This window comes from Pempheris klunzingeri, chromosome 19 (genome assembly GCF_042242105.1).
Source record: "Pempheris klunzingeri isolate RE-2024b chromosome 19, fPemKlu1.hap1, whole genome shotgun sequence".
In the NCBI taxonomy this organism is placed as follows: Eukaryota; Metazoa; Chordata; class Actinopteri; order Acropomatiformes; family Pempheridae; genus Pempheris; species Pempheris klunzingeri.
The window spans coordinates 21,178,855-21,197,396 of NC_092030.1; the positions used below are offsets into that span (position 1 = coordinate 21,178,855).

Sequence of the window (18,542 nt, forward strand, 5' to 3'; positions counted from 1 at the left end):
AGTAATTGCTAAAGTACCATCTGCTAACTATTCAGATGAGAATCAGTGTCGTTAGCTTCGCTCTGGATGTGAAAACCATCCATGTTTCTCCTTTTTAACTGTTCTGTGTAGAAAAGGTTGTCTGAGTCTCGGGAACATTTAATTTCCTGTAGGTTAAAGGAGTAAATGCTTGATTTCCGGCTCTCGCTCGCTGCTCTTCACCATATGAGAGTCTGGTATTTGTGTAGCTGAAGGGCCACATGCCTGAGGAGGAAACATAAGTGCAGAGAACACTTATGATGTCCATGTGTACAAATAGTGTTTTATTATCTACAGTATGTTACGATTCCAAGCTGCTGGGCCGCCGTCCAGAACCTGAACCAGATATTTTTGGTCAGGAAGACGGTATGAAAGCAGCCAGAGGCTTGTGGTGAATCCACATTTCAGAAACTCCACAAAACGCTTCCTGGTTCGGTGATTAGTGACTTCAGTCCTCTGGGTCTGGACTGAACCGCATCACAGTTTGTTCTGCCAGAAGAGCAATCAGGACGGGATTAGCTGTCCTCTTCAGCGATCACCTATTATCATCGTTATCAGTGCAGTTTGGGAAAACACAGCCTCACTGTGTTCTTGTTCAGACCAAAGAAAAGGTGAAACAACCAAATGAAAGTTATAGGAACCTATGCAAGCTTACAGTAATTAGTTACCTTTGTGTCTTCGTTAATAGTACCCGTTCTGTTTGACTGCACAACACATTAATGCATTTAATCACAAATTAATTTAACTTAATAAAACATTTTTTCAATTTTTCTGGGTGCCGTTTCAACCTTGTGTCCATCAACAGTCCAGCAGTTCGTCTCTTCCCTGTTTCAGCATTAAAAATGTCCCCCTGTGTGCAAAGCCGGCTCCACAGAAATGTTTTCCCCAGTTTGCTGTTGACGAACTTGAGGAAAAAACCTTTTTGTGGTGAGCTGGAACGACGACTGTGAGCCAGACCTGCTCGCAGAGCGTCACTGCTGGACTCTGCTAAAGCTCATGTGGCAGAATGGGAGCAACTCCCTGACTGAGACTGAAACCAGAGGAGTGGAGGCTGTTAAAACACCACATTGGTGCTTTTCAAGCTACGTCAGGCCGCGTGTGGCTGAAATATCTCAACAAATATCATTAATGCAGTCTGAGGATGAATCCTAATGACTTTAGAAAGAATCACTCGGGCTTTGGATCGGGTCTCTGCCAAAGGTCTGTTGGTGCCGGAGCCCTCAGGCGAATTATTTAATGTTGGATTGTAGTTTGTAAAAGATTCACACACACACGAGGATTTCCTTCTTTTGTTACTGTGCTTGGTTATATATTTTTATTCTTATTTTAATGGTCGGGTGGAGATTTAAACGTTCCATATCTATAAGTGGGCACCGTGTGAAGTTTTTATGTGCGTGTCTTTCCAGCAAACAGGTGTCCCGCTGAACGTGTCCATCCGTCTGCAGCTCAACCTCTACATGAAGAGAGTGTCGGCGATTACGTAAGGAAGCTATTCCCCAAACTACTACGACGCCATTAACATTTGTCATGTATTGTGCTTATGTCTGTTAATTGTTCAATATGACAGCAGTGTTAGATTTCCTGCTTTTCTTGTCATTCACGCTGTAACCTTGGCGTTTAAGGCTTGAATACTTTTGTCCTTGCAGGGAAACTGGCAAGATTTCTGAGGTTGTGATGCCGATGATCTGGTTTGAGGAGGTAAGTCATTAAAAGTCCATTTTGAAAATACAAACCTTTTTGTTTAGTTTTTTTTTTTAAAGGAGTGTTTGCAGAGAGGCTTCACATCAGATTCAGGCGGTTTTGGTGCCCATGAAAGAGGAAACGGTTCCTCCTTCAGTCCCAGAGCTGCCAGTGTGTCATCATGGTTTTTACTGTCGTGTTTAATTGCTCCTCGGATCATTTATTTATTTTTTTTTTGGTGTGTGTGTTTTACAGTATTTCACAATTGCTTTGCTTCGGTTTTATCTGCAGCTGGCAGAGTTTGCAAAGCACAAAATGTTCCACTCCTCTGGCGTCGCACTCTCATACAGAATGAAAACAAAATGAAAACATCTGGTCAAATCAAATTAGGTTTTACGTTACATACTGCAAGTTTATCAGAACATTGTGCATACTCATCACTGAACTTAATTTGTTAAAATAATATGAAGTCATGCTGAGGAACTGTAACTAATTCTCACAAATGATGAGCTCAGCAAGTGAAGCGTATGCAGAATCCAGTCTTAGATTAAGATTAAAACTTTAATTTGAATTATTCTGACTGTAGAGTACATCTACACTCACACGAGACAAACGGGTGATTTTATCTTTCTGTTGCCGTCGACCGCACAGAGACAGAAAACCTCAGATATTCACATCGCATAACAAAAATAGTGGTGGAAGAAATAAGTGAAAGTAACAATATAATAGTGTATAAATACTTCCAGGAATGAGGATTTAAATCCTTTAATTTAAAGTAGGATCATCTCAGAATATCCATCATGCATATTATTATAATTATTGACTAAAAACGGATAAGAACTTGAAAATAAATCGGGTAAATTGATAAAAAGCTGAGAAGCACGGCCACAGTTGGAGCTGGAACTACACTGCTGGGCGGCTTTTTCTATATAATAACACACAATCACTTGTTAGTTGATGCATGTTTTGCATTAATAATGTGCAAAGTAAAGCTGTCAAAAAATAATAATGCAGTGGAGTTTGTCTTCAAATGTCAGCGGTGGTAGAAGTATTAAGGAGCATGAAATGGAAATACAAAGCTGCACTTTACATCCCACTGCTGTCAAACACACAGTCGGCTGCTGTGATTAGAGATACTGTAGTGCCGATCGATCAGGGGCACCTGGTTGCTGATGGTGAGGATGTTTCGACGTGTGTAAATGACATGTCCACTCCACTCTGACTTTTCCACACTTATCAATATTGTCTGCTTACCAATGCAGACTTCAGATTACCAGTTCAGAATTAAACAAACAAACCTAAAACACCACGACACGACACGGTCTAAAACTTCATCAGCCACACCTGGGGGGATCACCTGGCTGATTATATGCCCTCTCACAATTCACAGCAGGGAGGCCCCCAGTGGTGGGAAGCTCCCAGCAAAAATGAACAAAGGACTCTAATGAAACACATGCACAGAAATGGCTCTTACAGATTCTGTTGTTCCTCGACTCTTTTCTCTGCTGCCTCACATTTTAAAATCTGTGGTTTAAAATGAGTGAAAATAATTTCAAACTCATTTGACTCACTGAAAACTAGTGCCGATGCTTCTGTAATCTGAGGGCTGAACATGTGACGGTTTATCGTGCTGAGACAATCCTGCATTTCACTTCAACCTTTGTTGTCTCTCTTGCCTCAGAGCGGCTACATCGACGGCCCCATCCTCACCACGTTCCACACAAACCTGGTCGTCCTGCCCGCCGTCATGGAGTACATGCAGTACGGCTTCATCGCCCTCGGCCTGGCCACGATAATAATCGCCGGCCTGGTGTATCACAGAGCGAAGGTAAGACGGCTCCACGCCGCGCCGCCTCGTCTGTGTCCTCACGTCTTCTTAACCGTCTGTAACTGCATGCAGCATGTAACGCATGTTCTACCACGGACAGATGGAAAGAGAGTGTTGTTTGACATTAAAGCCATTAGTCTGATGTGACTGTGTGAAATAAAGTGTGACCCATCGCTCAACACTTCACTGATGAGGAAGGAGACATCCAACATAATGGTATTATTACATCTGGAGCTCAAACAGCAAAGAAGAAAAGAGCTTTTAAAGTTTAATAATGCAGAATAAATACACCTGGGTGATATGTTCTCTAAAAATGGCATTAGGAAATAGAAGCTCTACATTAAAGGGCAGTTACACTTTATTTTATTCATCTACAAAAACAAGTCTCACTGTCACATGTTAAGACCAAAACCAACAACAACAACGTGTCAGTGTTTACGTCCGTACTGTCTGTCCCTCAGCTCAACGCTCACTGGTTCCTGCTTAAGACATGAATATTTAAAAATGCAAATCACAAATATATAGTTTCATGTTTAAAGAAGCAAACAAACGGGAGGAAAAAGTCCATTTGTTGTGGACTATTTTCAGCGGCGGATGAATCCACATTTGATGCAGCAGGACTGTGTGAGTTAATCTATATACAGTCATACTTTCCAGTTCATAATCTAATTATTCTTATATATAATAATATATGAACTGTATCTGTCCACAAACACTCACTCGGCCTGTTTTTATATTCACTCTGATGACAGCATGTCAAAGTTTAAGCGCTCTGGCTGTGACACAGGTCACATTAGAGCTTATTACTGAGGACAAGAAACAAGGGACACATGCTGCGTCAGTGTGTTTTGCACTGCTGCGCTGTGGTCTGGGGACTTTTTGGAGACTGATTTAACATTCAGTGTGTTTTTAATTATGCAGACCAGATGCACACACACACACATGAACTGTCTCAGTTAGAGTAGTTTTGCAGCAACACTGGGGGCGTCCTTAAACACACCAATAAGATAACAGGACATCTTATCAGCTGTTTCAGCCATCTGCAATATTAGAAGTGTTTTATTAATGGATGGTTTCACTTTTTGCACTTTCTTGATCAATACCGCTCTCATATGTATGAAGGTACAGCCACGAGACGCCTAGCTTAGCTTAGCTTAGCTTAGCTTAGCATAAAGACTGGAAACAGGGAAACGGTTAGCCTAGCCTAGTGGCAACATGTCTCCATGCTAAGTGAAGCTAACTGCCTTCTTCTTCTACTTTCATATTCAGCATACTGCTGTGATGATGGTGTTGATATTCTCATCTACCACCTGATCAATACCACTGCTGTGTCTGTAGATATGTAGTCAGAAGTGTTAATGTCTGACGATCAGTCTCCTGAATGTCCTTTAATATCTAACGCACAGATATAACAGTGACATCAACTGGATGGATGTCTGCTAGCTTAGCTTAGCATAAACACCTAACATTTTTATTACATCTGACAGAGCTAGGCTAGCTGTTTCCCCTTGTTTCCAGTCTTTATGCTAAGCTAACTGCCTCTTGACTGCATCCTCATGTTTAGCGTACAGACATGAGAGTGTTAAAGTAGATGAACCCTTTTCTTTTAAACCAGAGGAGCTGCTGGGGACATGTTATCTGTTGGCTCGTGTCATGTGATGTGTTATGAAGCTCATTAACTGGCTGGTTTATGTTAAAATACAACTTCAGGCATAAAGTTAAAGAGTTTTCTGTTGACACAACTCTGCTGTCGTGTTTTTATGGCCGCTGATATCAGCTGCAGACAGCCAGCGGCCTGGAAAGCAGGTTGTAGACTAACAGGTTTAGATTTCTGTGACATGCTTCAGGGGCGTAGATATGATTGATTATTATCTTTAAAGGTGGTTTTCTGATGTTTTGTGTTTGCAGAGGTCTCGTACAAACGTTAACATGGCTTCCACAGTGCTGGAGAACCCTGGGGTTTGTAAAACTCTGTGGTCACCAAAAACAATCTGGTTTCAATCATCCAAATCTGAATCACTTCGCCAGGTTTTGATCTGTATTTGAATTTAAATTGTGGTTATTATCACCTTGATTTGCAGCGGAGAGCAATCAGTGCTGCAAGAGAACCTCCTCTAAACTGGAGTCTGATTTTTATTTGACATTAAATCAATTTTTCCCTTCAGCTTTATTACATTCGTAGCTTTCAGGTATAAACACTTGAGTTTATCAGCTCTTTGTTTATTCACTTCGTTGTCCTCTCTGCCACCAGGGAAAGAAATCTGAGAGTTTTGTGAATAAAGTTGGAGCTCATGCGCCAAAACATTTAAATTTAACTTCTAAAATGATGTAAAATTGCAGTTTTATTCTCGTACTATGACTTTTTTCTTAGAATTACAACTTTATTTAGTCATATTGTGACCTTTTCTCCTGAAATAGTCCTCTTACTTCTCATTAAACTACTTCATTCTTGTATTATTACGACTTTATTCTTGAAATCTCAAATTATTTTCTTTCCTCAATGTGACGCCAATACTCCCAGTAAACTGACAAGAAAAACTGCATCTACTTTGAAGATGAATTCATTGTTAAATTCTTTTTTAGGAAAACTAAATATCCTGCTGGTTGAACAGTTTAGATGTCGTGAATGAATCAGTGACTGACAGATCAGTCGTGTTGACTGATGAAGCTCCAACATTTTATCAAAACTTTCTGATTCCAGCTTCTGAAATGTGAATATTTTCTAGTTTCTTTGCTCCTTTGTGACAGTAAACTGATTATCTTTAAGACACTGAGACACTTTTTACCTTTTTCTGACATTTTATTGACCAAACAACTATTTGTGGCATCAACAGTTCAGTTCAACATTTATTATTTATCATTATTATTATTATTATTATTATTATGGCTGATTCTAGCTGTTCCACCTCTTCTATTGTGTGGACACACAGAAGTTGTTCCACTTCCTAACACACATTTTCTCTACAGATTTCAACTCTTGTCTGTGTTTCTTCTACCTGAATAAATTCTGCTGCATGATGATAAAAGGGAGGCGGTGACAAACAAACCAGATCCCTTCAAATTTAATTGCATATGAATGTTTTTAAAACAAACAAACAGGAAAAAGCACTTAATTAACCAATCACACGTCCTCTTGATTAACTGCATGGTCGAAATGAGCCCTCGCATGAACTCTAATATCTCTGCACATCCTCAATCTGAAGTAAAAGCTGCTGCTGCTGCTGGTTTGGCCTGCGTAACAACCTGAATTAAACCAGCAGCGAATTGTCGTTTTATTTCTACTTCCTGACTGGCTGACGTGTAAGACAATTTGGTCATCTTTTAGGCCTCCGATAAAGAGCTGGTAAAAGGCTCACATGACCCCCAGTCAAAGGAGAAATGTATCATGACTAATTCAGGTGGGTGCGCACACAAAGGCATACACATGTGTAAATGTACTCATTGCTTTTTGTTCATTTGTGATGAAGACGACCGAAGGAAACGCATGAATAACAAACTGTGACATTAAAACTGTGACCTACGTGTTTGTGAAGATGTGAACGATGCAGTTTTTACAATGTCGAACTGTAAGCAGCCGTCATGTTTATTATCACCACAGAGACAGACCTGTAAGATCCTGTTTAGTTTAACCACAAACAGCCGTTCTATCGCTCTCTGCACACACACCAGACTCCATTGAGAAAAACAGCGATTTTAGCTCCCAGAACACAGTGTGACTTTCCTGGTTATTTTGTTTGTGTTACTGTGTGTTTGACAAATGTTGTGTTGGCTCCGTCCTTTTAAAACCCCGACGTCACACAGTAACACAATATTCTGCTTTATATGGCGCACAGGTAGCACAGGAACAGGAAGCACGTCCAGGTTTCTGAACTTTTACATAGCCAGGACAGCAGCGCACTTGTGACAGGAAAACAGAAGTCAGAGAGTGAAATAAAAAGTTTTTTATGAGGATAACTGCTGCAAACTGCCTCCTGCCTGATGCCTGATTATTCCTAAAACTTATTATTATTTATTTAACACTCCATAACGCCGTCTTTCTTCTGGTCCTGACACAGACAAGTGAATGTGACGGCGGCGGCGCCCCAGATGAAAAGACAAGCACTTCAACCGAAGACAAAGACCCTCTACTACAAGATGATGTGGACTGACACACACACACACATAAACACACACATAAACACACACACACTGGGTGTTGTGGACTCACTGGCGATGAAAGTCATTCCCGGATGAACTGAAACACTGTCACAAGGTGCTCCGCTCAGCGCATTTTACTGAGACAAATGAAGCGTTGCCACATTTTACTGTACTGTAAAGTTTATGAAACTCTCAGCCGAGCGCCCGTGGTGAGGCTGTTGGGGTTGAGACTGTCTTTAAGGCGGAGCTCGTGAAGATGCTCTGTCACGTTTAAAAAAAAAAAAAACGACTTTTTGTATAAACGACAACAACAAAAACACTATTTCTAGTTATGTATGAGAGTTCTGAGCATTCTTTATCTGCTCGGAGTTCGATGCTCTGGAACATTTTATGGTTAACATCTTCACCAGAAGTAGAAAGAACACAGTAGAATATCGCTGTGGTAATATTATACTGTAATTTTAAAGAAATGTTTCTGCAGCAGTAACAAGGGAACCTATCAGGCAGACAAGCTCCTCCTCTGTAATGACTGCCCAGTGTGCTGTATCTTACTACTATGTGCCTTGAAGGGGAAGCTAGGCCCTTCTTTTGTATTTATCCTGGTGTCTGAATGACTGGTAGGTAGTAAAAGTGTTGGAACTGGTCCAGTAGATCACCTCAGCCAGCAGCCACGTGATCCTTTGGGACAACTGCACCTGATCCCAGTAGGTCCACTAAAAGAGCTTGTTTGATCCACTGACAGGCTCAGAGTGTTATTCTAAGTGTGTGACAGCATTATGGAAAGGATCCCTACAGAGAGAGACCTGGAAGATCCTTTTGGTTTAACCACAAACAGCACACACACCAGACTACATTCACTAAAACAGGGATTTTAGAGAACAGGACACAGGAGCTGCTGGTCTGCTGCTGCCTCCATCATTTAGTTTGTTTGTGTTATTTTGTGACTTACAGTGTTAGCTCAGATCCAACACAATATTTGTGTAACACACAATAACACAAACAAATGAACTGACTGAGGCAGCAGCAGACCAGCAGCTCCTGTGTCCTGTGAGCTAAAATCACTGTTTTTATGAATGGAGTCTGGTGTGTTTGCAGATAATGGCTATAATATCGGTATTTAATGACTTTTAAGATCCTTTTGGTTTAACCACAAACAGCCGTTATATCGCTCTCTGCACACACACCAGACTCCATTCACAAAAACAGTGATTTTAGCTCACAGAACGCAGGAGCTGCTGGTCTGCTGCTGCTTCGATGGGGTCGTTGGCTGAGACGATCTACAGGACAAATTCCACTCTTTTTATTCCTACTGGTTGTTTTAATCCCAAAAATAGTGCCACAGAGTTTATTTTACCAAAATTGTCTCGTGCACTAAGGATCATAAGGTTGAATTTGTTGTTTAGCAGAGAATCAAAAACACTCCTCCGACAACCAGTGAGTCGAGCAGAGCGGACGCACTTCTCTTTGTATACTACTGTCCTCTAAAGGTGTGAACGTACGACTTGAAATGGACGTGAATGATGCTGTTTGGCGTCAAATGCCTCTTTGTTATAAATAAGTATGTGAATGGAGAGAAACTTCAAGAAAATAAATGTGCCTTTGTTGAAATGAAAGGTGCCTTTTTGTTTTTCTACAGGAAGGTGGTGCAGGTTGGAGTAGTGTTCAACGTTTAGACGGTATATTAGAACGTCAGCATCCATCCATCCATCCATCCCTAACCTACCTGAAACTATGAATGCTAGAGAGGTTTCTACTTTCAGGAAGCTTCAGCTTTTGTTGGAACTGTTTTTAAGAGGTGTTGAATTAACTTTGTGGTCGTTTTAGCAGCTGCAGTTTGTCGTGTTGTTTCTAATCAAACTGCTCTTTTCCACCATGTTTTTATCTGAGAGGAGACTCAATATCTGAAAAATCAACTCTTCTCTCAAACCGTTTCTACAAAAACTGATCATTAAAACCTTCCTGGAGGAGAATTTATCACAGAACTGTAATTAGCTCGTCTTAGCTAATTCTACCTAACAAACTGGGAAATGGGTTTATGAGGAGATTAAAATAAAAATTAGATGGGACATCAGGCTTGTTCTGTTTAATTGTATTAAAAGTCTAAAATAATGTACTACAGGACGATGGGACAAAATGAAAGCTGCTCCAAGCAAAGATTTTATATTAAAACTAGAATTCCTTTAATAATCCTCAGGGGGAAATAGCTTTTTGTTACACACAGCTCCAAAAGAATAAGAATAAACTTCAAACACAAAAGTAAAAATCTAAATATATAAAAGTATGTACAAAAAATTATTATTACAAATGTTGTTATTACACAAAGAGTCTTATAATAATAATAATAATAATAATAATAATACCACTCCTAATGATAAGGGTGTAGTTTTATGTTTAGTGTGTCCACACCGACACCAGTGTTACAGTTGGATCCTCCTCCTATTAATTACATTAAGTTTTAAAGGGTTCTTCCACCAAGTTTCACGACTGACAGAGTCAGTCTGGTAGTTTTTCTGCAGACAGACGGGCAAAGAAAGTGGCACCACCGCTGTGGCCTCTTTAGTGGAGCTGATTATCACCAGCTCTGCAGTTTCTCCTGTCATTTGGCTCATTGTTGAGGTTTTATGGCCCTTTACAGCTGGACTTCAGTCTCACTGCTCTCATCAGGGATGTTTTTCAGGAAACGAGCTCCGATAAACACACAACAAACTCTGATTAGCTTTACAGGAAACGGAATATTTCATTTTCTTTTTCTTTTCGTTGCTTATTCAGGTGAACTTTTTAATTGTGTGCTTTGTAAATGCTGGGAAGATGTTTCACAGCCGTGTGTCTCCTGCTGAAATGTCCTTCCAGGGGATCTATAAAGTTTCACTTGCTGGTCTGAATGTGTTTCCACCAGATGTGAAGCAGATCTTTCCTGTGGGCGAATGACTCTCACACACTCAATGCAAAGACGCCAAACAATGCAAGAACGTGAAATTGCAGCGGGAGATGCAAAAGACAGACAAACATTCGCCTGGCACAGAGCTCCGTTTTCCTATAGAGAAGGTGTCAGTGAATGTCTCCTCGAGGGGAAACAGAGAAGGACAGAGCTGGAGAAAAGTCGGCGCTGATCTGTTGCTTGATTCTAGTTTTCGGTTGAAGCCTCAGCTCTGCCGTCGGCGTGTCTACTGACGCCAAGACGCAAATGTTTGCTTCACGTTTGGTCTTAAAAGTCACAAAGATTTAAACAATACCGTCTTAAAAAGGTCGTAATCAGCTGATAGAATCACTCTGTAGGACGTGAACCTTCTCTCGTTTGTTAAAACCCTAAAAATATTTAGAAAATATGCTGCCGACGTGACCTCGGCGGTCGCTGACGGGGTCACGGTTTGGCCAAAGCTGCAGGAATCAGTGATCCATCCTGTCGGGGTCAGAGGTCATCTGAATGCCACAGCGGGCCTCGGGCCTCGTAGCTGAGCAGCTCTCACTCACAGCAGGATAATGAAACTGTCTCCGTATCAAGAGGCCTCGGGGAACGTGACAGTAACTTCACATTCCTGCAGTGTCCTGCTCATGTCGGCCTCACGGAGACGTTCAGCAGTGAGAATATGCAGCCGGCTTCATGGCGTCGACCGAGCAGAGACCAGAATCCTTCTAGGTTAGTTAGTTTCACCTTGTTGGAAGTCCAACACATCAAGAGCGCCCTGATATGATGCCAAACGGGACCTGGATCCTCTTAAACCTGCTTTTCTCTTACTGTACTTCCTCAATTAGAGACCTTTAATATCTAAATCCTTCTATTTCATAATAATATTTGGTCATATTTTAGTCTGAAGATCACTTGTTTCCTGATTTGGTCCCATTTCTTGTTACTGCCTCAGTAAATATAGTTTCAGTAAAGCTTATTTTTCACGCTGGCCTTTATTAGAAACCTTTTATTTGAGGATATTCGTTACTTAGCCACGGCACAGTGTCCAGATGTGGTCGTGGAAGCTGCCTCTTGTTCTGGGTTTTGCTCCGTCACTGTTGCATCGTGGTCAAAAAGCAGGTGGTGCTTATTTTTCTTCCAGGCAGCTGGAAACTTGCCGTCTGCGTTAGACGCCCCCCCCCCACACACACACACACAGTGTTCAGATACTGTACACTGAAGTAAAGAGCAGAACATGAAATGATCTGTTCAGGATTCATTAGAATAACTTCATGGTTAGTGGGTTTATACCCACTAAACTACTGAGTGCAGCAGAGTTTTTATTTAACGCGTCATTGGTTTTATTCCCCCGTCCTGTAGTGAGCAGAGGATCCACCTGCAGCGACACCTGAAAGCTAACAGAGAGATTACACTTCACTAAGCCCACCAGAGGAGGAAAAAATTAGACTTGGAGGGTAAAAACCAAGTGGGGGGGTCCCAGGGTGACTGGCTGCAGGAGCTCCAGTCACACTTCAGGCCAGAGAAGCATTTCTGATGAAATATTCTGCTAAATGCACTTTTCAGCATAAATATTTCTCCCCGCTGCCCCTCAGACTGTTCAGACCGTCGTCTTTCAGTAAATGTGTGTGAAAACACACCATCTAGATTTGGCTCAGTTAAAATACCTGCTGACGAACCAATCAGAGGAGTTAAAGTGACTTCTGGCACCAAAAAAAACCAAGATGGCGACGCCCGTGAAGCCAAACTCGAAGCTTCCAAACACCTCTGTTATACAGTCTGTGTTCTTTCCTCAGTAACACCAGCAGCTGGTAACGAGAGCTTTTAAAAGTTCATTTATTAAATTCATTTATTAAATTTATTTATTGACACTGTGACCATTTCAAAGGCAGCGTTCTGTGTGGAAACATAAGATAAGATAAACTTTATCAATTCACTTGTCACAGCAGCTCAGTGAAGAGAAGAGAACAGAACATATAACACATAAATACACTATAAACATCCTCCTAATATACAGACTGATACTTTGCACTCAGTGAATATTATATTGAACATTATATGGATAACTGATAAGATAACACCCTGTTAAGAAACAAATGACCAGGAATGAAAAACATACATACAGTTCTAGTCGAACATCTAACAAACGACAAGAAGAAGAATGAAAGTAGTGACATTTTGTAAATAAGAGATAATCAGGAAGGATGATCATCACTGTGATGTGAGGTAATGTGGACGGCTGAAACAGGACCACATCCTGCCGGGGACGTGGGGAATAAAACGTCTCTCCTCTGCCTGGATGTTGGCCGTCTGTCGGGAGGCAGCTGCTCTTCTCCTCTTCTGAAGCAGAGCCTTCAGACTGAGGCTGCAAACAGCTGCAGCAGCCACATCTGGAGGAGAGACGATGGGTTGTTGAACGTTAAACCACGTAAACCTGCTCTGGAATAGAACACGGGCCCTCCAGTACTAACTAGGTAGTGGTTGGTGCAGTAGTTTGTGAAGTCGTACTCACTTTTTCTGACACTATGCAGTTGTTTTACAGGCTGTCGGACAGCTGGCCTGCTCTCACACTGAGCTCACTCTACAGGTCACACTGTTCTGTGGCTCTAAGCCTCTTTGACTGGGAAAAATCCCAACGAGCACGTAGATATATCGTCACTCTCCTCATCCCAAAGTACAGACTGTGCTGGTTGTGTTGTCCACTCAGGGCTCTGCTCACCTGCCTCTCAGCTGTCTGCCTCTGCTGTGTGAGCTCTTCCTCAGGAGTTTGACCTCTTTATCTTGACTTTCACTCCTCCTCATGCTGCAGGGTTGGAAGTCCAAGTCTGGGAGAATCTGTGCTGTTGGTGCGTTTATAGAAAAGTCCTCCGGTCTGGTGAACGTTTGGTAACTGACTCTGAGCTTTATTATTTGAACTGTTGGCACCACATCTGAACCTGAATCCATTTATTAGCAGCTTAGTGAAGTTCATTGCTGCAGATGATCCGCTGGAGTGTGAAACCTGTGAGGGTCAGAAACACTGGGAGCACAAACAGCTGCTTTCATTAGTGGTTTATTTATTGACATCAACAGAGGGAAACACTTTCAGCCCCTCGTTTGCATCAAGCTGCTATTTCCTGTAATGCAACTCAGTAAGTAGCATCTTTCATCCAAGTAAATGAACACTTAGATCTTCCAAACTCCTCCTGGATCCACCAGGGATCATTTCCAGGGCTTACTTCAGTGGAATCACTGCCATCAGAGGATCCTCTCAGGGAGGCCAAGTGATCCTGTGTGGATGTCGTACTTAGAGTTCAGCTTTTGGGCTCGACAGTGTGACTTTTGAGACATTTACTGGCTGAAACACGTCCAGTGTTTCCACTTGTTTTGTGTGTTTCTGACTGTGGACACATGCACGTGCAAGATGCAGCTACAAAACCTCACAGGTTTGCAGTTGAGAGCACAACGCTGTGGTCCGAGCTAGGGCGCCAGAAATGGGGGGGTGAGGAATTAGTGAAGGGGCCATGCTCCCCCACTTTGGATCACTGTGTCCCAGTTTCAATCGATCGTTCCCGCCCACTGATCCAGATCCCTCTAGGAAACCTCCAGCCCTCCCAATAACAGCAAAGATCCACCTCCCACTAACATGAACATCCTTTAACAACGACTCTTAATATTCTATATAAAGTATTATTACGTTAAAACCTTTGCTAAGTCGTCCCTGCTGGAGTCAATAACAGGCACAATAAGGCAAAAAACTGTGAAAAAGAAGAGGCACTTATTCAAATACCAGAGTTGAGAACAGAAAAACACAGCATGCAGGTTTCTGTGGTCTGAAAATGGTCCCTAAACTCTGAGTTACATCATCAGGGTTCATTTTTCAGACGTGTTGCAGCTTCACAGACGACGCTAACTACATTAAGCCGAACTTCATTGTAAAATCAGTGGAATGTCCCTTTAGTAAATGGACAGGAGTTGGATTAATTAAAAGAAGTTGTGCAGCTGTGAGACCTCAGGATGCACTTTTTGTTTTAGCAGCACATCCTCTCCTAATAAAGTTCATTAAAATCAGTTCAGTTTTAGTTTATTTAGCAGCGGTCATGCACATGGCTAACTGGAGTTAGCCATGTGGCTAATCCACGTCTGCAGCCGCTGGGCATCAAGATGTTAAATACAGTTCACTACAATATAAACAGCACAGCACAGAGAGCTAAAGCAGGACACTCTGTATTTAAGGGACGTGCTGCTTGCTATCAGAAATAATAAATCTAAGAAGCATTTGGACATAGAAAAGGCTTAAATGTGGCTTTTTTTAAATGGAGTTTGGTTAAAGACTGAAAAAGTGCTCTGTCCTCGTGGCCTCTCTGTGAGGAGACTTTACTGCCGCTCTGAAAAACACTCTTTATGGAGATCTATAGGCTCCCACTAAAACCCACAGAGCCCATAAAGCATCACACAGATCCCCTCCACATATCTGCTGCAGCGCTTTAGGTGCCTTCAAGATTCTTTGGCAAACTTCTCTCAACATGAGGGGGGGGGCGGTCTGGGGCGGCTCCCCTGCAGTGTGGCCTTCAGGGTCTGGTCTTTTTGTGTGGTTGGGATGACCGAGGCTCTGATGGAGCTCAGAGGGGAGGCTGTGCTCAGGAATGTCCCCTCACGCTCATTACACGCCTCCGTCATCAGCTCAGCAGCACCAGGGTGCATTCTGGGATTGGGGGGCTAGGTGGGGCTGTGGAGGCTCTTTAAGACACCTTTTCTCTCTGCTCCTGCAAAAACAGCTCAGAGAAAAGTTTGATGATTTGTTAACGCTGCTGGAATAAATACTATAAATCTAAATATATATTAAAGTATCACAGTAGTGTACAAATACTCCTGCTGCAGTTCCAGGAAGCTGCAGCCACGTTTTGATCCTTTAAGAAGCAACAAAAGAAATAAAAAACAACTTTATTGGCCAAGTTTGTGAACACAAGTTACTACTAATAATAATAATAATAATAGTTTATTATTAGAACTCCTGTTTAATTACCAACTTCTATTCGTGCATTTTAGCATGTATTTATGTCTGTATTTATTCCTGTATTGATTTATACATTTGTTGTTTGTTTGTTTGTAATAATGAGCAGCCGCTGGCACCGTCATGGAATAACAATAATATCATATTTATTATATTGACGAAAGAACACTTGGTATTTCATGTAAAAAAAGAAAAAAGAAGTAACATCACCTTTAGCATCACTGGACATTTCAACCGTTACATTTTTCTAAAAATATCATGAAGTTTACAGACTTTTTTTCATCATGCATTTACATCGTTGTGTTCAGTGAGCCCTGTGACACACACACACACACACACACACACACACACACACACACACACACACACACACACTCTGCACGTCTTCAGCTGATTAAACAGCTTCTCAAACACGACTTCTGGAAACGTAGTTTATGGATCAGCGGGCTAAATGATCCTGATCTTCTGCCTGCAGGAACGTATCTTTAAAGCACTTTTGGAGAAAATGATGGTGATGTTCTCGTGATGTTCTCGTGACGGATCGATGTGTGAAACCACCTCAGACTCTCAGTTCTTTCTAAGTGTTGGACTGAAACAAAACAACACCCCTAAAACAGGATCCACCCTGTGGAGGTCTGTGAGCCTCTCGTAGTAGCAGTAGAGTGAAATACGGCTCATTTGTCGACCGAACATCAGGTCTCAAACGGAGCTTTACCAAACTGAACAGAAGCATGTTGAATGGTTTAGTTACAGTCCTCCAGTGTGACGGAGAAGATGATGAAGAACAGTATTAATCTGGAGGAAGTTTCTCTTTTGTTTTTAGATACTAAGTCGTTATTTCTCATAACACTGACTTTCAGGATCTTTTTTTTTTGGAAACTGGCTTCATAACGAGGAGACTGCAGCTTTTCCTCACATTCATACATGAAACCAGCAGAAACGTGATGCTTTCTGGCTCATGTAGGATCAGTCTTTTGCTGATTCACTTGCTCTGAAGCTTCTTTGCACACTGTTGTTGACCATCAGCTTTAAAAAGTCAAATAGTGCCACACTAGAGCCACACTAAGGAGTCAGAACAACACTAGTACAGAATCATTTCTGCATATCAATGGACATTAGATCGTTGAATCTTTGATAATCAGCTGGAAGTAATTTACCTTCAGTGTTCCTCAGACATATTGGTGATATCATATCAAACCACTGTTAAAATGTGGGTTCACCCTGATAACAAACAAAAAAACACCAAGCGATAAAAAACACAAACGTATTCGTCTCGTTCTTTTGGTTTAAACACCTCGATACATAAGTCCGGCAGCAGAGAGATTACACATCACAGGCTGCCTGTAAAGATGGACGACGCGTCTCTCCACTGCACAGAAATGAAGCCAAAACATTCCAGACGTGGGCGCTGCCATGTTGCCCTGATGACGTCATTTGGAGCCAGAGTCTGTGCAGCAGAGCTTCTGGTTATGTGGCTTTAAAACAGGCAACAAGTGTCAATCATGAAGCCACACCCCCTTTTTTACAGCATCAAATAACTAATTTAACGTACATTCACGTGATAAAAACAACTAAAAATGACTGAAAGCATCTTTGGGGAACATTTATTTGACATGTACGTTGATTTTTTGCCCGCTCCACTAACATGGAGGGAGGGGGGGGCTTTAGGAGCTGTGCTGCAGTTTTGGCTTCACTTTTGGGGATCCGCCATGTCGTCCATGTTTATTATATATATAGTTTTTGTTAAACATTCAGTAAATCAGTTTGTTTCCTCCTCGTTTGGGTGAACTGACCCTTTAAAGCCTTCATCAGACTAAAAGCTTCGTATATATGGAGCCATAATAACCAGTGGACACTCCTGTAGAAAGAAAGTCTCTTACTCTTCCTCCTTGGAGCACAAAGCCGGTCAGATGTTTGATAAAACGCAGGCCGTCGTGACAGAAACATTCCCAGTTCTGGTGTAAACAGGAAGCGGAAAGAGCTGCTCCTGTGATTATCCTGCATGACAACATGATAATATTTGGTCGGACAGAGCGGTTAGACAGATCAAACAGGCCAGCGAACTCTTCCTGGACGTTGTTTGGCTGCGTTTGTGCAGCTGTTGTCTGCGAGGCCAAAATAGCTTCATTGCTCCCCCGACCGTCGGCGTGCAGAGAGCTGCAGAAGCTCCTCATGTTTCCCCGTCCTTGTCTTTCCTCCAGCGCTCCATCAATCCCTCCGTCCGTGTGTCCTTTCCCCTCTATATTTAGCCGGCCTGTGACCTGGCTGCTGCACGCTGAACTCTGCTCTGCACATTGTCAAAACAAGGGGCTAATCCTGTGCAACAGGTGCTGCAGCCACACACACACACACACACACACACACACACACTCTCTCACACACTCTTACACACACTCTCACACACTCTGAATCCGTCCCCCTGTTTCCACACAAGCTCGGCTCGATGTGACACTGTTGCCGAGGGGTCAAGAGTCAGAGGAGACGACGCCGTGTGAGGCCGACCGCAGTGTTTCTGCTGAGGTGTCGACACCAGTGGGGGAGAAATCCTCTGAACTCTCAATACTTAGTAAAAACGGTCAAATGTACCGAGCACTTCGATCCACTGGGGCAAAGGGCCGCCAGCTAAACCTGAGGGGTCGGCACATGATTAATGAGGGAGGGAAGGAGAAAAACGGTGACACCACCAATTAGGCTAACGTTGTCTATGACACCCATGTCTATTGTGCTTTATAATAGGGGTGTCAAACATGCGGCCTGTGGGCCAAAACCGGCCAGTCAGAGGGTCTGATCCGGCCCGTGGGACGACTGTCAGGTCGTTCATAGTGTTTTGTACAAAGATCATTAAACGTGAACGTTTTCAGAAGGAACTTTTCTGCACTAAAACAAAGGGAACATTAGGAGTTGTGGTTATTTAAAGGTTATTACGCTGTGACTTTACTGGTCCGGCCCTCTGGAGGTCAGACTGGGCTGCATGTGGCCCC

At 42.3% G+C, this 18,542-nt stretch overlaps 1 protein-coding gene across 5 annotated transcripts in view; it reads left to right on the forward strand.

Annotated features, from left to right (window-relative positions):
* The window catches only part of scarb1 (scavenger receptor class B, member 1), a 238,870-nt gene that overhangs the window by 13,354 nt on the left and 206,974 nt on the right, over positions 1-18,542 (forward strand). For 2 of the 5 annotated variants that reach the window (XM_070849988.1, XM_070849987.1), the window contains exons 9-12: positions 1,425-1,498; positions 1,665-1,716; positions 3,380-3,526; positions 6,852-6,924. In XM_070849988.1, coding sequence (XP_070706089.1) covers positions 1,425-1,498; positions 1,665-1,716; positions 3,380-3,526; positions 6,852-6,924 — 346 coding nt within the window. Of the gene's footprint in view, positions 1-1,424; positions 1,499-1,664; positions 1,717-3,379; positions 3,527-5,434; positions 5,486-6,851; positions 6,925-7,581; positions 9,271-18,542 lie in introns of those variants that run through there. The other 3 variants (XM_070849985.1, XM_070849984.1, XM_070849983.1) reach the window with 2 other exon arrangements.